The sequence below is a fragment of the Desmodus rotundus genome, chromosome 12 (genome assembly GCF_022682495.2).
Source record: "Desmodus rotundus isolate HL8 chromosome 12, HLdesRot8A.1, whole genome shotgun sequence".
NCBI lineage: Eukaryota > Metazoa > Chordata > Mammalia > Chiroptera > Phyllostomidae > Desmodus > Desmodus rotundus.
Window position 1 is genome coordinate 51,260,362 of NC_071398.1, and position 26,771 is coordinate 51,287,132.

The 26,771-nt window shown below is 41.3% G+C and overlaps 1 protein-coding gene across 1 annotated transcript; it reads left to right on the plus strand.

Annotated features, from left to right (window-relative positions):
• On the plus strand, positions 1-26,356 carry LOC123480703 (zinc finger protein 814). The gene is given in 8 exon segments (XM_053915913.2): positions 1-135; positions 480-606; positions 8,214-9,872; positions 10,228-10,343; positions 12,533-12,643; positions 14,593-14,922; positions 16,152-16,278; positions 22,011-26,356. Coding segments are annotated over 8 exon segments (4,095 nt in total). The 3' UTR covers positions 23,501-26,356.
• The last annotated feature ends 415 nt before the right edge of the window (positions 26,357-26,771 follow it).

Below are 26,771 nucleotides of genomic sequence, written 5' to 3' on the forward strand. Positions count from 1 at the left end.
ATGCTGCCCGGGAGCGAGGCGCCAGGGCGGAGACAGGAGCTTGCAATACCAGGGACACCCACCTTGCCCGCTGCTGGCGCCCCGCTCCGCCCACAGAGTCGGATGGCTGAGGCCGCGTGGAGGCATCTGGCTGAGGTGAGTGGCCTCCCCTGGGCCCTGCCCCTCACACCACAGAGCCCTGCAGCTTGGGTGCGAGGGCGTCGGGGACAGCCAGAATCTGGCGGGTTATGGAAGGGTGACCTGCAGAGTGGCCGCCCTGTGAACAGGTGCAGAGGCGCCTGAGCCGGGAGGACCCAGGAACCTTGGGGTCCTTTGTGTGTCTGCATTCACCATTGTGAATCTGAGTCACGTCTTTCCTGGGACTCAAGGGGTTGTCCACTCTGAACTGGGGGCAGGTTGAATGTGGGGAACTTTGTATAGAGAAGGTTTGCGGGGTCTGAGACAGACTGTCCCAGATTCATTCGTATCAATTCTGACAGGTTAGGGTGACCTTTGAGGATGTGGCCGTGTATTTCTCCAGGACAGAATGGAGCCTCCTGAATGCGGCTCAGAGACGCCTGTACCTCCATGTGATGCTGGAGAATTTCGCTCTTATATCCTCGCTGGGTAAGACCCTCACTGTCTCCAGTGACCGTGAGTAGGGTTTGCGTTTCCCTGTGCCCTCTGTTCCTAGGGTGCGCGCAGTCTCACAGGTGAGGACTGTGGGTACTGCTTGCGTCTCCACTTTTCTAGGCAGATCCTGGACGTGTCAGGCTGCCCTCTTCTCTCCCTGCAGCCCCAATACCTTCTCTGCTGAACCCTCAGTGGGAAGCATTTGTGGCTGGTGGTCTTGCAGGGAAGCAGATTCCGTCTTGATTAATGAGGAAATGCATTTTTTGTATTCCTGTTGGTCCTTTGTACATACTTTTTGCACAAATGTCTCTACACTATAGTCGTGCTTTTCACCATGTTTTGGGGCTAATGGTTAGTTTGTTTCTTTTAATTTGCGTTTATTGATATTTGGAGAGACAGAGAAACATTGATTTGATGTTCTACTTATTTATGATTGATTCCTGTGTGTTCTGAGGATGGGCCTGTGAACCTTTGAGTATCAGAAGGTTTTCCCTAACCGTCTGAGCTACTGGCCAGGGTGGGCTAAGCAGTCTTTTCAATACCTTGTATATTTTATAATTAGTCATCCGATTCGGGTGCATGTCTTTTTGCACTTTATTGTACTTTGCAGATACTGTGTTTTTTACAAATTTGATATTTTGGGAAACGTTTCAGTGAGCAAATGTACTGCTGCCATTTTAATAGCAGGCTGAGATGCTGGTTAGCAATTTTCAGCAATAAACTATTTTTAATTAAGTTATGTAGGGTTTTTTTTTTACAAAGCTACTGTGTTAATAGACTGCACTGTACTGTAAGCATAACTTCTTTATTCACTGGGAAATAAAAAAGATTGTGTGACTTTTTACCTCGATGGTGGTGCTCTGAACTGAATCAACAATATCTCCAAGGGAGACCTTCACATGGTTTCTAAGGATTTGCCCCCATCCTGTAGCTGTCGTTGTCATTTTGTTAATTGTTGCGATGTGCAGAAGATTATTTGTTTTCTTGTAGTTAGGATTGTTTATTTTGCTTTTTGCCTGTTACTTGGTGTCACATGAGGGAAATTATTTCCAATAGAAAACTCCAAAGCTTTTTCTCTATGTTTTCTTGACGGAATTTTAGGATTTCAGGACTGATTTAATTTTCTTATTATTTTGGAGCGAATATTATCAGTGGTGTCCAGATTGCTTTTGTTCTTCGAGGTCTTTTCAGGTTTCCTACATTTCACAACTTTTTAAAAATATTTTTGTGTGAAATCCTGTTGGAATTGTGATCGTGATTGCATTTAATCTGTAGATTGCTTTGGGTACTATAGGTTTGTAACATATTAAGTTTGAAATCCATGAACATAGGATGTCTTTCTATTTATTTGTGTTTTCTTTAGCTTCTTTCATCACTGTCTTTTTTTTAAAAAGATTTTATTTATTTATTTTTTGAGAGAGGGGAAGCTTGGGAGAAAGTAGAGAAAGATCAGTGTGTGGTTTCCTGTCCTGCTCCCCCAACCAGGGACCCGATCTGCAACCCAGCTACGTGCCGTGATTGTGAATCAAATCGGTGACCCTTTGGTTCTCAGGCTGGCGCTCAACTCACTGAGCTACACCAGTCCAGGGCTGATCACTGTTTTATAGGGCACAGTGTAAAGGCCTTTCACCTGCTTTATAGAATTTATTCCTGAGTCTTTTATTGGTTCTGATGCTGTTGTGAATTTGATTACTTTCTTAATTTCTCTGCAAAGTTTTTATTGTTAGACTATAAATATGGAACTGATGTTGGAATGTTTGTTCTGTATGCTGTAATTTTATGGAATCTATTTATAATTTCAGATGTTTATAGTGGAATGTTGACAATGTTCTGTATGTTGGGTCATGTCACCTGCAAATATCTCTTATGTTGCTTTGTGCTTTGTAGTGTCAGGTATAATGTCTCATCGTTCATTTCTTTTCTTTTCTATGAAGATTTTATTTATTTATCATTAGTGGGGGTAAGGGAGAGAGAAACAGAAGGAGAGAAACACCAATGTGTGGTCCCCTGTCACATGCCCCCAACTGGGGACCTGGCCCTTAACCCACGCATGTGCCCTGAGCAGGTATCAGACGTGCCACCCTCTGCTTTGGAGGCCAGCAGTGAATACACTGAGCCACACCAGCTGCGTCTCATTTCTTTTCCTTTTCACTATTTTTGTATATTTTATTGATTATGCTATTATAGTTGTCCCATTGTTTTTCTCCCTTTTATTCCTCTCTGCCCTGTACCCCCTTTCCTCCACTCTTCCCCTCCCTTAGTTCATGTCCATGGGTCATAAATACAAGTTCTTTGGCTTCTAGTTTCCTGCTGTTCTTTACCTCCTCCTCTCTATTTTGTACCTACCAATGATATTTCTTATTCCCTTGACCATTTCCTCCATTCTCCTCCCCCTCCCCACTGATCTCCCTTCTTGTGATCTACATCTCTGTGATTCTGTTCCTGTTCTAGTTGTTTGCTTATCTTTGGGGTTTTTTTTAGGTTCTGTTGTTGATAGTTGTGAGTTTATTGTAATTTTCCTGTTCAGTTTTGATCTTCTTTTTCTTAGATAAGTCCCTTTAACATTTCATGTAGTAAGGGCTTGGTGATGACGAACTCTTTTAACCTGACCTTATCTGGGAAGCACTTTATCTGCCCTTCCATTCTATATGATAGCTTTGCTGGACAGAGACATCTTAGATGTAGGTCCTCGCCTTTCATGACTTTGAATCCTTCTTTCCAGCCCCTTCTTCCCTGTAAAGTTTCTTTTGAGAAATCAGCTGGTAGTCTTATGGGAATTCCTTTGTAGGTAACTCCTTTTCTCTTGCTCCTTTTAAGATTCTCTCCTTAATCTTTAATTGTAGTTAGTTTAATTATGATCTGTCTTAGTGTGTTCCTCCTTGGGTCCAACTTCTATGGGACTCTCTGAGCTTCCTGGACTTGCATGTCTATTTCCTTCTCCAGATTGGGGAAGTTTTCCTTCATTAATTTTTCAAGATTGTTTAGTTTATTGTTCTTCCTCTTATCCTTCTGGCACCCCTATGATTTGGATCTTGGAACTTTCACGTTGTCTCAGAAGTTCCTGAGCCTCTCCTCATTTTGTCTGAATTCCTGTTTTCTTTGTTCTGTTCCAGTTGAATGTTTATTTCTTCCTCCTGTTCCAGATCGTTGATCTGAGTCCTGGTTTCATTTCCTTCACTTTGTTTCCCTGTATACTTGTCTTCATATCACTTTGTATAGCCTTCGATCTTTCCTTTATTTTGTTGGCATACACAATCATTTCTCTGAGCGTCCTAATTACCAGTGTTTTGAACTCTACATCTGATAGGTTGGCTATCTCCTCTTCACTTAGTTCTTTTTCTGGAGTTTTGATCTATTTTCATTTGGACCATATTTCTTTGTCTCTGTGCTCCTGTCATGTTGTAAGGCGAAGAGTCTTAGTATTCAGCAGGGCCAGGCAACCCACTTGACTGTGTTGTGGGCTGTGTGTGGGGGTGGGGGTCAGAGAGGGAACAGCATGCTTGCTCAACTCTCGCTCCACTTTCAGTCAGTTCCACTGCTACCCACAATTGAGTTGTGCCCTCGGGTGCTGATTTCTGGGTGGGTGGACTTGTGTAGGTTCTGGGACCATATGTGCCCCTCCACTGGATTCTCCTGTGACACTGACAGTTTCTCCCACCGCCACAACCCCCTTGTGGCTTTTTCCAGGCAGAGGTTTTGAAATTTTCTTTGCTGGCGCTGGAACCCTGGGTTGCGCAGTGTGTCTGGCTCTCCGGTTGTTCCTCCCGGTTTATGTCCATGGGAATGTTGGGACCACCTGGTCTGCCAGCTGCTGTCTCGCCCACCTAATCCACCAGATGCTGCCTTGCAGTTCATCCTCTCCATTCCAGCTGGGAGTCTTTACCCCTTCTACCACTCTGGATGAATGTTTCTTCTTTAACTCTTTGGTTGTCTGGATTCCATACAGTTAGATTTTCTGGTAGTTCTGTTTTTCTTTTTAATTGGTTTTTATGTTTTATTTTGTTATGTGAGGAAATGAAGCATACCTTCCTATGCCTCCATCTTTGCTGGAAGCCTCATTTCTTTTTAAATACATTTGATTCTTGTTTCTTTTGTTTAGTGTAGCTAAAGGTTTGGCAATTTTGTGTATCTTTCAGGAAACAGCTCTTAATTATGATATTCTTTTGTTTTTTTTTTCTTACCTTTATTTCATGTATGACTTTTCTAATATTTATTGGTTTTTTTCCTTTCCTTACTTCCGTTTTAGTATCTTCATGTGTTTCTAGGTTCCTGAGGTCCACGTTGAGGTTGTTTATTTGAGATCTTTTGACTTAAGGTGGGCGTCTGTCACTACAAAGTGTGCTGTTACCATTGCATTTTCTGCTCCATGTACGTAACCTTTCATTTTTCTGTTTATTTCCTTTTGCCTCTAGACGTTTTTTGAGTTATCTGTCATTTTTTTCTTTGACCCTGTGGTTGTTCAGGAGTGTTGTGTTTAATTTCATCCTATTTGTGAATATTCATCTTTCTGAACACTAAAATTGATTTCTTGTGTTCTATCACACTGCGATCACATAAGACACTTAAAGTGATTTATTCTGAAAGTTTGGGATTTGTTTTTGGATCTAACCGAAGGTCTACCTAGAGAATATTTCATGTGCCCTTGACAAAAATGCATTTTGTGCTGCATTTGGCTGGAATGTTCTGTATAAGTGAATGAGTTCTGTTTGTTCTAAAGTGTAGTCAAGCTTCAGTGATTCCTTAGTGCTTTTAGATGGGTGATCTAGTTATTGTTGAAAGGGGAATATTGAAATTCAGTACTACTATTGAACTAATATTCACTTCTTTTATATGCCTTCAGTTCTGATATTATTTGCTGAATATAATTAATATATGCTGTTGGGTGCTTAATTCTTAACATTGCCGTCCTCTTGATGAATTGACTCCTTTACCATTCTGGGATGACCTTTATCATTTGTGACAATATTTGTGGTTGTCTTTGTCGGATAGAATTTCAGTTACTCCTGCCTTCTCTTGGTTTTATGTCCAAGGAATATGTTTCCCTGTTTTTGTTTTCAGGCTATTTGTATCCATGAACATTTAGGGTGTCTCTTATAGGCAGCATATATTGTGTCTTACAGTTGGTTTGGTTGTTTTTAATCTCTTCAGTCATTCTGTCCTTTCTTGGAGAATTTGTTGTGGAGCCTACTACTGCCACTTTATTGTTGGATTCTGCCTCTTTTGTAGTTCGTTTGTTTATCTTTCTCTGGCACTGTTTTCCTTTGTGATTTCATCATTTTCTTTAGTATGCTTAAATTTCTTTGTCTTTTGTGTATCTTTTACATAAGTGTGTGTTTGTGGTTTCCAAAAGACTTAGATAAAATAGGTAATTTACACAACACTATTTTCTCTTGATGCCAGCTTTTTCATACACAAATTGTACCCTTTGACTCTTCACCACACCACCCCTTTATCTTTTTGATATCACAATTCACATCTTTTTATATTGTATATCTATTAAGGTATAAAACATTAACTTTGTTGTTTTTACTAGTTTTAATTTTTCACGTTTACAATAGTGTTTAGTAATATACATTCTACCGATGCAGTGTTGAAATATTGTGAATCTGATTCCATTATCAGATTTAGCAAGGAGTTTTATGTATCTTTTATGTATTCATGTTTCTGTTAAGTATTCTTTCATTTTACCGTGAAGAACTTCCTTTGAAATTTCCTATGAGTCGAGTTGAGTGACAATGAACTCCTCAGCTTTTGTGTGGGAATGTCTTCCTTATTTCGGAAGAACAGTTTTTCTCAATAAATACTGTTGCTTTGAAGATTTTATTTCATTTAGCATTTTCAATATATCATTTGATTGTCTTCTAGTCTTCAACTTTTTTTTCAGGGATATTTACTTTATAGCTTTATGGGTACCTTGTTTCTGTGAGAAATGTTTCTGTTCTTTTTGAGCATTCAAATTTTTCTTTGCTTAGCATTTTTGGCATTTTTAATACGATATGCCTTGGTTAGGTCCCACTTCCACTAAATTCTACAGGAACCTGTGAGAAACCACAGTCTTGATTATTCTCATGTCTTCTCAGATTTGGGAAGTCAGACTTCAGAATATATTTTTGTAAGCTTTCTACCTATTTTTTTCCTTTCTCACATTTTTCTTTCCATGTTCCAGGGACTCCTGTGGTTCCAAATAACAAAGTTTCTTAGGGCTTGCATGCTGGCTGACAGAGGTAACTTCGATCCCTGTCTTCTGTGCTTCACCACCTGCACATAGCTTTGCTCAGCCAGTCTTTTTATTCAATAAATCTGAGTAGTTCTCCATTTTGGCTTCTCTGCTTTGCTGTTTGCCTTAAGGAACTCTTATTCTCCTCCTCTAGAACTGTTTTTGTTCATGCATAGCTGTGAACTTGCTTATGGAATGTGGAGAAATTCTCCTGTCTCCTATTCTGCTGTTTCACATGTCACTCACAAAGATCTTTTTGCTGGGTCTGTTTTGTGCTGTCTTGTTCTGTTATAGTTGCTTACCGTCCATCCCTTCAGTGTCTCTGTTAGGATTTCTTGTTCTGAGTCCTGTGAATGGCTCGACTGAGAGTTAAGGGGGAGAGTGTTTTCAGTCACAGGCGGAGCATGACTCCATGTATAGCTGTGTGGGCTCAGAAGGGGTACTGACATGGTGAATGGCAATTGGCGAGGACTTGATGCCAGAGCTTTATTAAAATTATAACTAGGAACCCATTTATTTAACAGTATGTTCTTACCATTGTTGGTCCTACAGCTTAATCTACTTGTCCTTATTGTTGATATTTTTCCTACTCAGTTCTAATAGTTATCATTTCTTCTAGGATTCACAGCCTATGAATAATCTCAGTTTTTCTAAACCCTTTACCTCAACCATTTCACTCACACATCTCTCATTACTACCCTCCAAACTTGATCCATGCCTGCAGAGCCTCACAGTGTGCACATATTCTTCTGTTTCTGAGTATTATATTTTTTAGTTCTCATCCATGGATATGTTTATTGATTTTAGAAAGAGGAGGAAAAGATATATAGAGAGAGGTGTGAGAGAGAAACAAAAATCAGTTGCCTCTTGCAGGTACCATGACTACTGATGGGGATTGACCCTGCAGCCTAGGTATGTGCCCTGACCAGGAATCAAACCTGCAGACTTTTAGTTTACAGGTCAGTGCTACAACCAAATAAGACACATCAGCCAGGTTTCACGTATTCTTACTTTGTCTTTGAACATCATGTGCTGTAATACAATTGATTTTTATGGGTTGGGGCACATTCAACTTCTTCTCCACAGCCTCTCATTAGGAGAAGGAAAGGCCCTTCAGGAAGCCATTTGTGGAGGAACAGCTAGTAGGCCCTGTTTCTCTTCTTTGTTTTTCTTTCTGTGGTTGTATCTTTTTAGGTGAGGTCTCCACTATTTACTGACCTTTGGGGCCAACCAATAATAACAGCCATTTCCACAGAGTCTAACACTTTGTCTTGAAAATCAGCCCATAGAATCATGCCTACCTTTGCAGAATGGACTTTTGTATTGGGAATATTCTTTTTCTACGAAGTCAACATCAAATTCACCAGTGTTTGTTTTTGTTCAGGTTGCTGCTGTGGAGCAGCAGATGTGGAGGCTCCCACTGAACAGAACCTTTCTGTAAGAGTGTCGCAGGCAAAGGATCCCAAGGCAGCTTTGTCTTCCAAGAAGAGCCACCCCTGTGAGAGTTGTGAGTGTGTCTTGAGAGAAATTTTTCTCTTGGTTGACCAGCAGGGAGCTGAGCAGAGACAGAAACTGCTGAGGTGTGGAGCATGTGCAAAACAATTTTGTTTCATTGCAAAGCATCACCAGCACCAGGAGCAGCACTTGAGACAGAAGCCTGTTGTACGAGGTGTGGACAGGGCCTCACTTGTGAAGGGCTGCATTTCCAATGTGTCCGAAAAGACTTTTACCCTCCAGGAGCTTGAGCAGAATGATTTTATGAACTCAGGAAATACCCAACAAAAGGCTATTAACACCAAGGAAAGAGCAAATGAAATGTCAACATCCGGGGAGGATTTTCAAAGGAGAAAAATTTACCACACTAGAAAAGAACATAAGAAAGCCATTGGCTGCAAACACTCATTACTTCCAGACCAAGCTGTCCAAACTAGAAGACGATGTTATGCGTGCCGTGAATGTGAAAAATGTTTTCTAGGAATCTCTGGTCTTCGTTACCATCAAAAAGTTCACTCAGGGGAAAAGCCATATGAGTGCAGTGAATGTAGGAAATCTTTTACTAGTGGCTCTGCCCTTCGGAAACATCACAGAGTTCACACTGGAGAAAGGCCTTATGAGTGCAATGAATGTGGGAAATCTTTCACCAGCAGCTCTGCCCTCCATAAACACCAGAGAGTTCACACTGGAGAAAGGCCATATGAATGTGGTGCATGTAGGAAATGTTTTACCAGTAGCTCTGACCTCCTTTATCATCAGAGAGTTCACACTGGAGAAAGGCCTTATGTGTGCCGTGTATGTGGGAAATCTTTTACCTGGAGCTCTGACCTCCGTAAACATCACAGAGTTCATACTGGAGAAAGGCCTTATGAGTGCGGTGAATGTGGGAAGTCTTTCACCAGTAGTTCTGCCCTCTGTTATCATCAGAGAGTTCACAAAGGGGAAAGGCCTTATGAGTGCAGTGATTGTGGGAAATCTTTCACTAATAGTTCTGCCCTTCGTAAACATCACAGAGTTCACACTGGAGAAAGGCCTTATGAATGTGGTGAATGTGGTAAATCGTATATCAGTAGCTCTGCCCTGTATAATCATCGGAAAGTTCACACTGGAGAAAGGCCTTATGAGTGTGGTGAATGTGGCAAATCTTTTACTAGTAATTCTGCCCTCCGTAAACATCACAGAGTTCACACTGGTGAAAGGCCTTTTCAGTGCGGTGAATGTGGGAAATCTTTTACCAGTAGCTCTGACCTCAGAAAACATTACAGAGTTCACACTGGAGAAAGGCCTTATGAGTGCAGTGAATGTGGGAAATCTTATTTCAGTAGCTCTGCCCTCTATTATCATCAGAGAATTCATACTGGAGAAAGGCCTTATGAGTGTGGTGAATGTGGGAAATCTTTCACCAGTAGCTCTGCCCTCCGTTATCATCACAGAGCTCACACTGGAGAAAAGCCTTATGAGTGTGGTGAATGTGGGAAATCCTTTACCTGTAGCTATCACCTCTGTTAGCATCATAGAGTTCACACAAAAGAAGAGCCTTAGGAGTGCAGTGAATATTAGAAAACATCTGTAACATTAACCTCTGTTGTCATCAGAGAGTTCATTTTGTTGAATGGCCTATGGTTGCAAGGAATGTGAGAATTTTTTTCATCAGTAACCGTTACTATGTTCAAAGAGTTCATCCCAGGGAATGGCCTTATGCGTGCAGTGAATGTGGAAAATCCTCTATCTGCAGCCCTAGCTGTCACCGTCCTCAGAGAGTTCACAATGACTAAGTTCTTATAAATTAAGGAAATTCGGGAAATCTCTTATTTTCTAGCCATTTCTTTTGTTATCTTCTGAGAGCTGACACAGGAAAAAGGATTTATATATGCAAGCAATATGAGAAATTTTTTTTCTTGTAGTACTAAACGCCATTATATTCAGCGAGTTCACTCTGGAAAAAGGCCTTATGAGTACAGTGGATATGGGCAATGCGTCTTCCATCCTTTCTCCTGTGTTCAGGGAGTTCACACTGGAGGTAGGCCCTATGTGGACATAAAATGTGGGAAATCTCCCACCTCATAGTCATCGCCACCTTAAACACCCTTCACACTGGTTAAAGGCTTTGAGTGTGAAGTGAATGTAGGAAATCTTTAGTGATAAATCTACACCTTTTGACATTGGAGAGTTCTCACTGTAAATGGGTAGATTTTAGGAAATATTTAATTTTTTTCAGTATAATGAAACTGAAGAAACCTTGCTGAGGAAAAGGTGACTATTTTTTTTACCAATATTCTCAATGCAAAACTGTTCATAAGTTTAATGTTTATGTTATATAGAATGTGACAAATTATTATTAAACTAATTGTGTCTTTATGCACTCTTTGGACCTTTTCTTTTTTGTTCTCACAGAAGGATATTTTATTTCACTGCTTTTAGAGACAGGAAGGGTGGGAGAGAAACATTGATGGGTTTCCTGCCTGGGTGTGAGATGCGTGCACCTGGATTGGGAATTACATTCCTAACCTACTTAGTGCCCTGACCAGGAGGCAAACCTGCAACCTTTCACCTTTGGATAATGCTCCAACCAGCTGAGCCACACTCGCTAGTGCCCTTTATGCCTTTTCACTCAGTGTATACAGGTTGCATTTCCCCCTCTTACCAAAATATTGATATGTTCACTTTTTATGAATTTTAGCTCTTCCTGAGTTTGTATGTGCTCTCATTTTAGTTGCATTGTGTAAGGATTCATGATGAGCATGTTGCAGGAGTGTATGTACTACTGATGTGCTTTTAGTTAAATGTAGTTAACTGTGTGCTCACCAACTTACCTATTCTTTCATGATTTTGGGCTCTTCTCCTGTAACAAATAGGACAGTGAAGCAGCAAAGATACATGTTACAATATCACCCACTTTCACTCCTTGAATGAGAAGTAATGTATGCTTTATGGAATAATTTTTTAAAATTGGAAACTATGACCTAATCATTGGGATTTTCTTCTATTGTACACAGTGTAATAGATACATATTATATAGTTTAAAGAATAATCCTCATTATTAACATATTTTATCAACTTTGTAAGTTCATACATTTAGTAATATAATAAAAAGCCTTACTTGTTAGAGTTCACCCATTTTTATGGTCTAATGTCTGGGGTTGGCTGCCTGCAGCAGCATTTGAAGGTGCACTAGGTGGTAAGAGGATGGATGGATATTTGTTGAGCCTCAAGACCTCCTGCAGGCTAAAGGGAAGAAGTCAGATTAAAGGAACACAGTACACTTAATGGGCCTCACTTTCCTCCTGTGTAAAGTATGGGTGACCAGCAGCTTTTATCCCGGCCTTGGTGCTCGCTCCGAAGGCAGTAGCTATACCACCAGTTCTCTCCCGTGGATGCCGTGCACAGGCCAGACACCTCAGACCTGCCCCGGGTGCCTGTGAAAAATAAATGGGGCTTCTCTCATGCCCCATATCAGCTGCAGTCCACACAGACCCCACATGGGACAATGTGGCTTCAGAGCTTCCTATATGGATTCCCCAGTGCAGCATCTCTGGGTGACAGTAAAATATTCCCAAATTCACTTCACTACATGAAATTAATGAAGGCATAAACCACAGCCCTACTGAGAATCAACAGAGGTAATGAAATTCAGTACACACTTCTGGGTACTTGTGTAACAATTTGCTTTTCGAGTATTTTCTTTTTAGTCCAGCTGCATCCTATTGTATTTCTGGGGAAATAAAGGATCAGAAAGAAAGAGGGATTTTTCCAAGGCCACAGCAGACGAATGTCAGATCCACAATGCTGTTTTGAAACTTGTGATTCTGATGGTAGAACTGGGAACGTTCTCTGCTGTGGCAGATTAAGGCCCCAGTGCAGGGCAGGGAGACAGCAAAGACTCCTGATACGGGAAACTCAGCTGTTGCTGCTGTTTTCATTGTTGCAGTCATGGTGATTTTCTCCATTTTCCTGATGTCTTAAAGGCCTTAACATCCGCCTCACAGCATTCATGGGAATCCTATCTGATTTGCAGTGATGTCTCCAGGGAAAAACAGCATTGAGCCTTGGCTGCATTGTGTCTATTGCCTTTTGAGGACAGTGGGAAGCAATACCTGGGACATACTGAGAAGTGATGCTGGAGACCTATAGTATTGTTATGTCCCTGGTGGAGTGTTCACCTTTTCATACAGGAAACTCAGTGCCCACTTGATCCTGTACTCTGTCCAGGACTGGCTGGAGGAGACGGTGGTGCTCACCAGCATTTCCTGCAGCCCTGACCATGTCCAGCAGCCACATCTTCCTTTCCAGTGTCCCCATGTCTGCACCGGAGATCCTTGGGTAGGAACACGATCCTTCTGAACACAAACGCTCATCCACTGCCCAGTGTACTCTGGTCACAACTGAGATTCGTACTCCTGATTGGTTGACACAGGCCAATTGGCCAAATCAGGTTGAATCTATGCCTCCACAGCCCAGCTGGCAGAGTTATATAGCTCATGGGATTTTTCTGAGAAAAGGGTGAGTGCTGAGCATCCTTCGTGATATTTGCAATCTGCTTCCATGACATTTTCTTAACAATCCATTTAAAGTCATCAGGTGGCATGTGTGTACACTCTGAAAATAGACCATTTTCTGCCCTTTCCATCCTCGGAGCTGTCAGTAGAATGTCTTGGATAAGAGCTGAATCTTTAAAGCTGTTCTGGTGCTGATTTTCCGTTTTTAGCAGAGGGAGCAGTGCTGAGCAGCCCTTGTGAGTGACCTCGGACTTTAGAGCATTATTTTGATGTCATTGTATTTTCACGGTAACCTATCACTTAGTCTTAAGTCAAGCTGATTTCCCCATTACTGTAGAGATACAAGTACACCTTTTAGTATTCAATCTATATAAGAAGAATGAAGTTTCCATCATGTTAAAGAGAATAATAACCATGGGAACAGCTATGGTCCCCTCAGCAGAGATGAAGTGTCAGTTCATTTGCAGGCTCAGTTCCAACTCTTCTTATTGAATTTAATATTATCCCCATCCTTTAGCTTGAAGTTTCTTTAGGTGCTTGGTTGTATCACTATTTGTATTTTACATCCGTTTGTTGGCAGGTTTTTCAAGTGTGTCTTGGTGTCTCACAAAATATAATTCCTGAATATGTTCCTAAACCCATTGCATTGACAATGTCATACGTACCATGTCACCTATGAATCACTAATTATGCCTGTAACTCACAATTTCTCCTTTGTTATGATAATTACAATACAATTCTCACATTAACAAAAATTCCAGTAACTTTGTCACAATTTATTTCTGCCAGTGTTTTCAACAATTTTTGACATTAAGATTACAAGTAAATAGACACCCATTTATGTTTATATTATGCATTTTTTATTTTCAAAATAAAATGTGTGTCCTATATTCTTATGACATACTTGTCATATGTATGACCGGATAACTGGGTTTTTATGTAGTAAAATGTCACAGGTTTTCCCGTGTGTACATCCCCCCTTTTATTGAGATGTGCTTTATTGAGCTTGAGAGCTAATGTGTTCTCATCGGGAATGCAAGACCCTCTACATGCAAAAAGATTGCACACAACTTAACGAAGGCTCAGATAATGGTTTACCTTTTGCAGTCAATAAAGTATTTTTACACTATGGTGTGTATATTTTTATTTTTGTGCTAGTGCTGTTGCATGTTTAATAGAGTGCAATATGCACCAGGGAACAAACAAATGAGAGTATCTAGCATTATTAGCAAATGCAGTTGGATCGTGTGAACCTATATGTGCCATTTCTGTGCTGAATTCCTGTAATTGCATGTCTTTGATGTCTTCAACATGTACTCCATGGTTTGCAAAAAGAAAGTTATAATTTAAGTCAGAGGCATCCAATCAAATCAGTGTGGACTCTAGTCACACTTTTGCACAGGCAGAGATAAGACTTTTGGCTGCATGAGGCACTAATGCACTTAAGAATTAGTGTATACTTTTTATATTAACTTTGAAAAGTGGGTTCAACTAAGGCAGGATACATAGCCTCAGGGACCTGAGCAAGCTCCCCCAACGACATTTAGCCTGAAGAAACCACATGTCACATGCCCTGAATCAAAGGTTTTGCGGGTCTATCGGAGACTTCGTCGCCCAAGAAATGTTCACTGGGGCGCCACAGTGAATATACTTAGTATTGTCTGTATTCCTGGGGTGTAAGTCCGCAAAACACTCCTGGAGACAGCTGTGGAAACATAGGATTCCTGTTTGGAGTGTAAGAACTACATTACCCAAAAGGCATGCGTGGAATAGCAGGATGATGAGCCAATAAAAACTGAGAAAAGCATTTCCTTTGAGCTCCACTGTGGGGCGGGACTTCCGTGGATTTCCGTGCCTGGCATTTCTGCTCCCACAGTTTCATTATTACGTGGTCAGTATCTTCTGACCAGAATGTCGAGCGTAGAAGGTGCCAGAGTGCAGGTCACCGCAGTAGGTGTGAGGGACAGCGACGCTGCTCGCGTGTCTGGCGCCTGGGCTGTGACAGGCACCCCAACAACAGGGACGCCCCCGTGGCCGGCCGCTCCTGCCCCGCTCCGCCCACGGAGTCCATTGGCGGAGGCCGAGTGGAGGCGCCCGACTGAGGTGAGTAAGCGTCTCCCTGGCCTTCTGTCCTCAGCCCGCCCAGCCGTGTCCTCAGCCCGGGTGCGGGGCGTCTGCAGTGTTCCGCATCCAGGCCCCGGCCTCCGGGACGTGAGGCGCCGGTAGGTGACACATCCTGTGACGCGGTGGAGACAGTGACGGGCTGAGGGGCCAGCGGCGGTTTTCTTACTAAACCTCCAACAGCGGGGCGATCCTGCCCTGGTCGTTCCTAAAATTTCCGGTGTCAGACAGCCTTCGGGTCCCTGACCGGCCCAGGAAGGTTTGAAGGACAAATGGTGTGAGACTAAAGCAAGTTTTATTCAGGTGGAAAAAAAGAAAGAGGCCAGCGTGGGCGCCACTGTGAAGGGAGCAAACCCAGTGCCTCCGAGTGGACGCGCTCCAGCCGGAGAGACTGCAGCGAGTGCTGAGATAGTTCTTGGGATTTTCTGTTTCCAAGGGTGGGGGCTTTGTCTCCAAGCTGTGTGGTGCGAAGTTCCTAGTGGGCCTTCTTGATTGGGAGGGGTCCTTGTAGTTTCCATCCGTGATTGACGCAGGGGCTTCCTCCCTTTTACTGTTTCTCCTTGTTGGTGCCCAGAGGTAGGGGCTCCGGTGAGAGGACGTGGGCTCCTAGTCCTCCTTCCCCTTCAGGATTTGTCCCTTCTTTCTGTCCTGCCTCTGTTGTACTAGATCATTCTGACATATCAGAGCATCCTCTGGAAGCCATATGCTAAATTCATGGGTGACTTCTGAGAGATGCCTGTGGTGTGGAGCAGGAGGAGGCAGAGCTGAGGGAGTGACCCTGGGTGTGAAGATGTAAAGGAGGTAAAGGTCACACAGTGTGTGCACAGCTAAAGGAAGTGTGAGTTGATGGTCCTGGGTACCTGGTGTGGGGATTTAAGGGCGATGCATAAACCCATGGTTAGCTGTGTCTTGGCATGAGCTGGGAGACTGGGTGGAATTGCTGGGCAGGAGGGATGGAGACCTACAGGCCTGGACCTGAGCATAGATGCTACTTATCTGCTGCACATCCCATTTTTGCTGCTGTTGCTGAGGCAGTAATTGTGTTGAATAAGACTGTGATGAAACAGGAGGCAGCACCTGGACCAAGGGCTGGTGTCTTCTCTGAACTGGGGGTCCTGGAGGGGTGTGGGTGTGGGTAAACTTTATATGGAGTAGAATTAGGGGGTGTCTCAGACAGACTGTTTCTGATTCATTTGTATTAATTTTGACAGGATGTTGTGACCTTTGAGGATGTCACAGTGTATTTCTCCAGGACAGAATGGCGCCTCCTTGATGAAGCTCAGAGACTCTTGTACCTTGATGTGATGCTGGAGAACTTTGCTCTTATATCTTCGCTGGGTAAGACACTCAGTCGTCGTGTACTCTTCTTTGGCATGTCTGCCCCACCCCTGCCTTCTTCAGGCTTGTAGTTACCTCTTCTATTCTATGCTCTCAGTGTCCTGAGCTGATTTGCACCCAGGAGGCAGTGGGCAACAGTGACGTGTCTTGAGCTCACCCCTGATCCTGTCTCCAAAGGTCCTTCTTTTTGTGTCATTGCCCCAAATTTTAATAAACTAACCCTCGCTTTCAAAAAAAAGAGGGGGGGAAGGACCTAATATTCACCAGCGACCTGGACTAGGCTTTCTATTTCCCATGCTCTTCATTACTCAGGGGTTGCTCTGGACTTGGTAGGACTGGCTTGTTCGCACTGCCTCCTACTCTCCCTGCTGCCCAATACCTGCTGTACTGAGCTCTCATAGAAAAGTATTTGAGGTCATCAGTGTTGCCAGTCCTACCAAGTCCAGCTTCATTGTGAAGCCTAATAGATTTCACATTGATAGGTGAGGAAAAGTATTTTTTATCTTCCTGTTGATTATTTATATTTATATCTTCATCCAAGGATGTTTATTGACTGTTAGAGAAAGAGAGTAAGGGATTGAGAAAGAGAAATATCAGTGTGACAGGAAAGCATCAAAGCATCCATTAGTCACCTCCCATTGTTGCCCTGACTTGAGATTAAATCCACAAACTTAACTGTACGGGACAACTCTTCACCACCCAACAGAGCCACCCTGCCAAGGCTGGATAAAATATTTTGTATATATTTATTCTGTTTTCTCTAAAGGGTAGCAAAGTTCAATAATTCCTTATTGCTTTTGAACAGTATGATCTACCCATTGTTGGAAGGAGAATATTTTGTTGCCCAGTACTGCTGCACTACATCTTCTGCCTTCAGATCTCATATTGTCCTATGTACTTAAGTGCTCTGTGGTTGGGTGCATATAATTAAAATTGTTATTTTCTTAATGAATTCTGTCATTTATCATTTTAGGTTGAACGTCTTGTGGCAGTCTTTGAGCTTGTCTTTTTTTGTCTGATAGAATTTCCCATACTCCTGCTCAATTTGGTATTATTTGTATAGACTATTTTTTACGTCTCTTTATTTTCACCTAATTTTGTCCATAAACATTCAGTGAGTCTGTTGGAAGCAGCATGTGTTGTGTCTTTTGGGGTTTTTTTAATACAAAAGAAGACTAGCCAGGCCTCAAATTATTTATTTAGTTACTTATTTTTATAAATGTAAAAATTTAAAGTTGACATACATTATTATGTTAGTTTCATGTGTGCACCCCAGTGACTAGACATTATGTAACTTATTAAGTGATCATCCCAATAAATCCCGCACCCATCTGAACCCATACATAGTTATTAGAATATTGTTAAGTGAATTCCCTAGGCTATACTTTACATCCCCATGACTATTCTGTACCTGCCTATTTGTACTTCTTAATCTCTTCACCCATTTCACCCATCATGATAATTTTTACAAGCATTTATTCGAGCCAATCTGATGTCAATGGCCAAAAAGCAAAATCTCAAAGCAATTGTGCCTTGGGTTTCTTTAATCCCTTCAGACACTTTATGTGTCTTGATTGGAGAATTTGTTGAAAGACCTACTATGGCCACTTTGTTATTGTTTTCTGCCTCTTTTGTAGTTCCTTATTTGTCTTCCACTCTTGCTGCCTTTTTTTGTGATTTAATCCTTTTCTGTAGTGGTATGCCTTGATTCCTTTCACTTGTGTGTGTCCATTATATAGGATTGTACTTGTGGTTTCCATTAGACTTCCATAAAGCAACTCATATTCTTAACACATTATTGTAACCTAAAAACAGCTTTAGTTGCATGCAAAAATTCTACCCTTGACTCTCTGCCACACCAACCCCTTATATGTTTTGATGTCACAGTTCATATCTTTATATGTTATATATCCACAAATTATTGTCACCATTGTTATTCTTAATATACTTTACTTTTATCCTATACAATAGAGTTAAATAAAGTACACTCCACCTATGAACCGTTTTAGTATTGGGAACTTGATGACATTTCCAGCCTTATCAAAGAGTGTTACACTTTGCTACATTTTCCTGTTTCTGTGTACTATGCTTTTATTTCAGCTCAAAGAACTTCTTTTGGCATTTCTAGTAAGTCAGGGTGAGTGGAAATTAACTTCTTCGGTTTTTGCCTTTCTGGGAAATTTTTTCTTGTTATTTCTGAGGAAGAAGTTTTCTGGTTTAAGTATTAGTGGTGTGTAGATGTTTTTTTAGTGTTTTGAATATATGATTTGACATTCTCCTAGTCTGCAAGGTTTCTTCAGAGAACTCTACTGATAGCTCAGTGGGAGTATTGTCCTGTATGTGAGGGGTTTCTGTTCTCTTTGGTATTTCAAAATTCTCTTTGTCTTTGATTTTTTTTTTTTAAGATTTTATTTATTTATTTTTAGAGAGGGAGAGAAACATCAATGTGTGGTTGTCTCTCAAATGCCCCCTACTGGGGAACTGGCTTGCAGTCCAAGCATGTGCCCTGACTGGGAATCAAACCAGTGACCCTTTGGTTTTCAGGCCAGCACTCAATCCACTGAGCCACACCAGCCAGGGCTGCCTTTGATTTTTGACACTATTTTATCATTACAATGTGTCTTTCTGAAGTCCTGTTTACTTGAATCTGTACAAGGACCTTTGGGGATTATGAACATAGTTATTCACATTTCTTTTTTATTTCTGAAGTCAATCTTTAGCTAATTTTTTAAAATGAAATTTTATTCCTCTCCTTCCCCCATTTTTTCTCTATCTGTCTCTTTTTCATTCTTTTTTTTTTTTTTTACCTCTTCTGGGACTTCCATAATTCAGATATAGGTTATTTCTATGGAGTTCTAAAATTCATTTAGGCTGCCTACACTCCTTTTGTATTTAATTTCCTTTTCACTGACGTGTGAGAGAAATAGCAATCGGTTGCCTCTTGCACACCCCCAACTAGGGACCTGGCCTGCAACCCAGGTATGTGCCCTGACTGGGAAAGGAACTAGTGACCTCTGAGTTCACAGGCCAGTGCTCCACCACTGAGCCACACCAGCCTGAGCCACTCCTTTTTAAAAAATTTTCTCTAACGTGGATGATTTCATATAACGTGCCTCTGAGATGACATATCTATTTTATCCTCGACCTTGTCTAAGTTTGAAACTCTGCATTTTTCATTTTATTCATTGTATTCTTCAACTCCAGAATGTCTGTTTCATTCTTTTTTGAAAAGATTTTATTTATTTATTTTTAGAGAGAGGGGAAGGGAGGGAGAAAGAGGGAGAGAAATATCAATGTGTGGTTGCCTCTCACGCGTCCCAGACTGGGGACCTGGCCCGCAACCCAGGCATGTGCCCTGACTGGGAATCAACTGGCGACCTTCACAGGATGGCTCTCAATCCACTGGGCTACCCAGCCAGGTGTTTCATTCTTTTTTATGATTTCTGTCTCTCTGAACCCTATGTTATGTTCCCATATTTGTTTGTTCATTATATTGAATTCCATGTGTATTTTCTTATACCTCAGTGAGGTTTTTAAAAATTATTATTTGCATTTTTGTCTGGCAGTGTGTATACCTCCATTCGTTGATAATTAAATTTAAAATTATGATGTTCCTTTTGTGATTTTTTTCCCCTTATTTCTTTTTTTTAAAAATTTTATTTTATTTATTTATTTAGAGAAAGGGGAAGGGAAGGAGAAAGAGAGGGCGAGAAATAGCAAATGGGTGGCTGCCTCTCATGCATCCCCAACTGCGGACCTGGCCCTCAACCCAGGCATGTGCTCTGACTGGGAATCGAACTGGCAGCCCTTTGGTTCACAGGCCACGCTCAATCCATTGAGCTACACCAGCCAGGGCTCTCTCCCCTTATTTCTTTTTGCTTAGTGTGATGTCTGAGGATTGGGTGAAACACGTACCTTTTAAGACTTTATGGCCCAAGTCTGTTAGAGTAGCAGTTTTTATTTTAAAAACTGTATTTATTTATTTATTTTTGAAAGAGGTTTAGGAAGGGAGAAAAACATCAAAGTGCCTGAGAAACATCAGTTGGTTGCATCTCACAGACCCCAATTTGGTGTCTTGCCTGCAATCCAGGCATGTGCCAGGAGCTGGATTTCAGTGGGCAATATTTCTGTTCACAGGCTGATGCTGAACCCACTGATGACATTTAGCCAGGGTGAGATGTAGTTTTATCTGCCTGTGGATACAAAGGTACTTAGTAGGTTATGTATTGTGTTTTGGGTGAAGACACACCTCATTTCCCATTGCCTTGCTGGCCCATCACCTGAGATCAGAGTAGTAAAAGCTGTAGGCATCACCTGTGGCCAGGGCAGCGGATGTCCAAGTGTTTAGTGATCTCCACTGCAGTCTTTGGTGGCAAAGATTGCTGGGGAAATACTGATGTTATTCTTTCATAAGTGATGTTGTGAGCAAGAGGATTCCTCTTGATATCCATGCCGACAAACTCTACAGGTTCCTTTGAGATTAAATCTGTGAAGAGTTTGCAGATATTACAGAGAATCCTAAAGTTCTCCCTGACAAAGTTTGCATTGGTCTTCACAAAATGGCCACTAAGGTCCAAGGTAGCATATGTGCAGTGGCTTGGAGAGGAAGCTCTCACCTTTCTTCTGAATCTGAACATCTTTGCTAACCCAGTCTCTCCTGCAGTCCTCTGTGCAGTTCTTTGTGTTATGCTCCACTTTATGGTTTGTCGGAAAAAACTGGTGTCTTAAACATTTGCCCTTTCCCTCCATTGCTGCTTTTTATCATGGGTAATTGTCTAATTATTGTTGAGGGAGTTGAATATTTGTATTTTTTATCCTTCCATCTTGTTGTCATCACTCACGTAGATCTTTTTCCTTTGGACTGTTTGTGCTGACTTGTGCTACAACAGTGCTGGTTATGCACCACTTCTGTTTTCTCTTACAATTTGCATCATCTCATCAGTATTTGATGTAACTGTTCAACTCAGAGGGAAGTGGAAGAGTTCTTTGTGTAGCACAAGTGGGACAGGATTCCAGTCACGACAGGATGAGGATTGGGGGCTCTGGTGTTGGTGAATGGCAGTCGAGGAGAATTTATTCCAAGGTTTTGTTAAAACCTAATGAGGAACCTGTTCTGTTTAACTGTATTTTGTCACCATTGCCAGTAGCCACACTTTAATCAACTTGTCCATTTCCAGTGTTGGCACACTGCCAGTTTGTTACTTTTAATAGTTGTCATTTCTACTCTGACTTCCGGCCGTGGATAATTTCAGCTTCTTTAACCTCTATACCACAACCATTTCTCTGAGGGGTTTTTTTGGTGTGCTCCTCAACTTTGGTTAATGCCTGTAGCACCATGATGTACGCACATGTCTCTATACAAACCTTGCACAGCATCTGCTCTGCTGTGGCTGATTTTCATGGTTATGGGCACATTCACATCCTCCACACAGCCTGACATCGCCAGTAGGAAGGCTTTTGCAGGCAGCCATCTGCAGTGGAACAACCTTTAAACCCTGCCTCTGTTCTGGGTGGGCCGTCCTATCGTAGTGTCTTTTGTTTACTGAGTTCCTCATTATTTACTGACCTCACTGGCCTAGTCATGCACAACAACCCCTTTTCAGCGTCCATCTTGTTCATCTTAAAAATTTTCACATGGAATCATGACTAGAGATGACAGATGGAACTTTGTGATGAGAAAATCCCTTCCCTACAGTTCAGTACTTACTTTACCAGAGTTTGTTTTTGTTCAGGCTGCTGCTGTGGAACAGAGGATGTGGAGGCACCCACTGAACAGAATGTTTCTGTAAGAGTTTCGAAGTTGAAGAATCCCAAGACAACTTTGTCTTCCGAGAAGAGGCACCCCTGTGAGAGATGTGGGCCAGTCTTGAGAGACATTTTCCTTCTGGTTGACCAGCAGGGAACGCAAAACAGCTCGACACTGCTGCGGTGTGGGGCATGTGCAAAACCATTTTATTTCAGTGCACAGCGTCACCAGCAGCAGGAGCAGGACACAACACAGAATGGCTTCATAAGCAGTGTGGACAGGGTCTCACTTGGAAAGAGCTGCAATTCCCATATGTCATGGAATCCTTGTACCTCTAGTCAGGTTGGAAAAGACTTCACCATCACCTCAGGACACCTTGAGCAACAGGATACTCACACCATGCACAGGGCAAACACAAACTCTCAGTCTGGAATAACTTTTCAAAATACAACAAAATACTATTATAACCCAGGAGAATGCAAGGAAGCTTTTGGCTTTGTTGACACACTTGTTGAAGATAAGAATGTCATTACAGGAGGACAGTGCTTTGTGTGTTGTGAATGTGGGAAATCTTTCACCAGTATCTCTGACCTCCATAACCATCAGAGAGTTCACATTCCAGAAAGGCCTTATGAGTGCAGTGAATGCGGGAAATCTTATACCTGGAGCTCTGCCCTCCGTAGACATCAGAGAGATCACATCGGAGAAAGGCCTTATGAATGCAGTGAATGTGGGAAATCTTTTCCCATTAGCTCTGCTCTTCGTAATCATCAGAGAGTTCACAGTGGAGAAAGGCCTTATGAGTGTAGTGAATGTGGTAAATCTTATACTAGTAGCTCTGACCTCCATAGACATCAGAGGGTTCACACTGGAGAAAGGCCTTATGAATGCAGTGAATGTGGGAAATCATTTACCAGGAGCTCTAACCTTCATAAGCATCACAGAGTTCACACTGGAGAAAGGCCTTATGAGTGCAGTGAATGCGGAAAATCTTATACCAGGAGCTCTGCCCTTCGTAACCATCACAGACTTCACACTGGAGAAAGGCCTTATGAGTGTGGCGAATGTGGGAAATCTTTTACCATTAGCTCTGTTCTTCGTAATCATCAGAGAGTTCACACTGGAGAAAGGCCTTATGAGTGCAGTGAGTGTGGAAAATCTTTTACTTGGAGCTCTGCCCTTTTTAATCATCAGAGAGTTCACACCGGAGAAAGGCCTTATGAGTGCAGCGATTGTTCAAAATCATTTCCCAGTAGCTCTCTTCTTCGTTATCATCAGAGAGTTCACTCTGGAGAAAGGCCTTATGAATGTGGTGAATGTGGGAAATCTTTTTCTAGTAACTTTGCCCTTCGCTGTCATCAGAGAGTTCACACTGGAGAAAAGCCTTATGAATGCAGTGAATGTAAGAAATGTTTTAGACAAAGCTCTGCCCTTTTTCAGCACTATCGAGTTCATTCAGCTGAGAAACCTGTATGAGTGCGGTTAATATAGAAAAACAATGAGTAGCCCTGCCTTTTGTCATCATGGAGGAGTTCACACTGGATAAAGTTTTTAAGTGGAGTGAATGGGGGACATCTTTGACATGTGGCACTTGTCTCCATTAGCATCAGAGAGTTCACACAAAAGAAAGGCCCTATATGTACAGTGAATGTGGGTAATCTTTTATCTGTAGCATTAACCTTCGTTGTCATCAGTGAGTTCACCCAGGAGAATCGCCTTATAGCTGCAGTGATACAGGATATTTTTTTAATCATTAACCTTTTTTATTCTCTGAAACTTCACACTGGAGGAAGGCGTTATGACTGCAGTGATTGTGGAAAATCCTTTATCTCTAGCATATACCTCCGTGTCATCAGGGAGTTGACACTGAGGAATGGCCTTATGTTCCAGTGAGTGTGGGAAGTCTTTGTTGCATCAGTAAATTCTATTTTATGAGAGAGTTTACATCGTAGAAATGCCATTTGAGTCCTTTGAATATGGAGACTCTTTTACCAGTAACCATGGCCTTTGTTGTCATCAGAAAATTCACAATGACTCAGTTCTTATAAGTTAAGAAAATTTGGGAAATCTTGTATTTCTAGACATTTCCTTTGTATTTTATCAGAGGTCACAAAGCTGATAGGTTTTATATATACATGCAATATGAGAAAATTTTTTTCTTGTAGCACTAAGCTCCATTATATTCAGAGATTTCACCCTAGGTAAAGAAAGGCCTTAAGAGTACAGTGAATATGGGAAATTCTTTTTCTATTGTTTTTCTTTTCTTATCATCAGTTTACACAAGGTTAGGCCTTATGGGGACATCAAATGTGGGAAATCTTTTACTTCGTAGTCATGGCCACCTTAATCACAATTCACACTAGTTAAAGGCTTCAAGTATGACATGAACATGGGATATATTTAGCCATAAGTCTATACCCTTTTGACATTGGAGAGTTCTCATGGTGTAAATGGTTAGATTTTAGGAAGTGTTTTATTTTTTTTCTGTGTAATGACACAGGAGAAAACTTTGTGAGGAAACATCCATGTTTAATTTTGTATGTTCACAGTGCAGACATGTCTCAGAATTTTAATGTTTAAATTTTGAAGAACCTAACAAAGTATTATCTAAAGTAATTGTGCCTTTATGCATTTTTAACTCATAGTGTTAAGGGTTGCATCACGACTCTTAACAAAATCTCGATCTGTTTAATTTTTAGGAATTTTAGCTTTTATATGTTCATCATGCTCTCTCTGTTGTTTTAGTTGCATTTCTCTAAACATTTATGCTGAGCATTTTTGCAGGTGTGTATATACTACTGATATGTTTTTAGTAAATTGTGTGCTGACATAATTTACCTATTTTTTTATTAATTTGGACTACTCTCCTTTAACAAATAGGATAGTGAAACAGCAAAGACATATGTTGTAATGTTACCCATTTTCACTCCTTGAATAACAAGTAATTTTCACTTTAGGGAAAAATTGAGTTTTTCTGAACGGGGATAATTGTTTCAGTATTGTAAAGTAATTCCAAATTATTTGGATTTTTTGCTGTACAAAATGTAGTAGGTACATACCATATACTTTAAAGAATAATCTGCATTATTAACTCCCTTCATCGCTTTTGTAAGTTTAAACATTTAGTAATGTAATAAAAAGGCTTGCTTTTTAGTGTTGACCCATTTTTATGGTCTGTCATCTGGGGTTTGCTGGGCTGGAGCAGGTTTTGAAGGTGGACAGGCGGTAAGAGGATGAATGGGTATTAGTTGGGCCTCAAAACCCACCTGGAGGCCAAATAGAATAGATCAGTGATTAAGACTCCCTAGACCTTGGGCCATGCAACTGGCTTTTCAATGTTAGATTTTTGTTTTTTTCTGATCAGGTATATATTTTTTGATTATACTATTACATTTGTCCCATTTTTTTCTTCTTCCCCTTTATAACCCTCCACTCTGTACCCGCCTTCACTCCAGCATTCCTCTTCCCTTCCTCCCCTGGCTTAGTGCATGTCCACGCCTCATACATATAGGTTCTTTGGCTTCTCCATTTCCTATACTATTCTTAACTCCCGTCTACTTTGTATTCACCAATTATGTTTCTTATTCCCTGTACCTTATACCCCATTCTCCCCCTCTCCCTCCCCACTGATGTCCTTCCATGTGATCTACATTTCTGTGATTCTGTTCTTGTTCTAGTTGTTTGCTTAGTTTGTTTTTGTTATTTTTAGGTTCAGTTGTTGATAGTGGTGAGTTTGTTGTCATTTTACTGTTCATAGTTTTGATCTTTTTCTTAGATAAGAAGCGTGGTGATGATGAACTCCTTTAACTTGACCTTATCTGGGAAGCACTTTATCTGCCCTTCTGAATGGTAGCTTTGCTGGATAGATTAATCTTGGACGTAAGTCCTTGCCTCTCATGACTTTGAATACTTCTTTCCAGCCTCTACTTGCCTATAAGGTTTCTTTTAAGAAATCAGCTGATAGTCTTTTTTTTTTTTAAGATTTTATTTTATTCATTTTTAGACAGAGGGAAAAGGAGAGAGATAGAGAGGGGGAGAGAAACATCAATGTGTGGTTGCCTCTTGTGTGCCCCCTACTGGGGACCTGGCCCACAACCCAGGCTTGTGCCCTGAGTGGGAATTGAGCCAGCGACCCTTTGATTTGCAGGCTGATGTTCAATACACTGGCCCACACAGTGAGGGCCCAATAAAGTATTTTTAAATTATGGTATGAATATTTTAATTTGACCTAGTCGTCTTTCATATTTATTAGACTATAGTATGCACTGGGGAGCAAACAAGTAGTGTGAGTAGCTTTATTAGCATATTCATTTGGTTGGTCTGGAACTTTAAATGCAATTTCCGGGCTGAATTTCTGTAACTACATGTTTTTGATGTCTTCAACTTGTACTCCCTTGTGTGCAAAAAGTGTATAATTTAAGTCAGAGTCATCTGATCAAATCAGTATAAACTCCTGTCACACTGCTGCACAGGCAGAGCTAAGACTTCTGCGTTCCTCCGGCACAAATGCACTTTAGTATTAGTATATGTTTTACTACATTAATTTTGCAAAGTGTGTTCAACTGAGGCAGGATTGACAGGATTAGGGACTTGAGCAACCTCCCCAACCACATTTTGCCCGAAGGAGGCAGATTCCAGATGGCCTGAATCAAGAAGAGACTGGATTCCTGGAGGTCAGAAAGAGCAGATCCTGAAGAAAGATAATGCAAAGCCAGCAGTTTAAAAATTAAATAAATGAAAGGCCTTG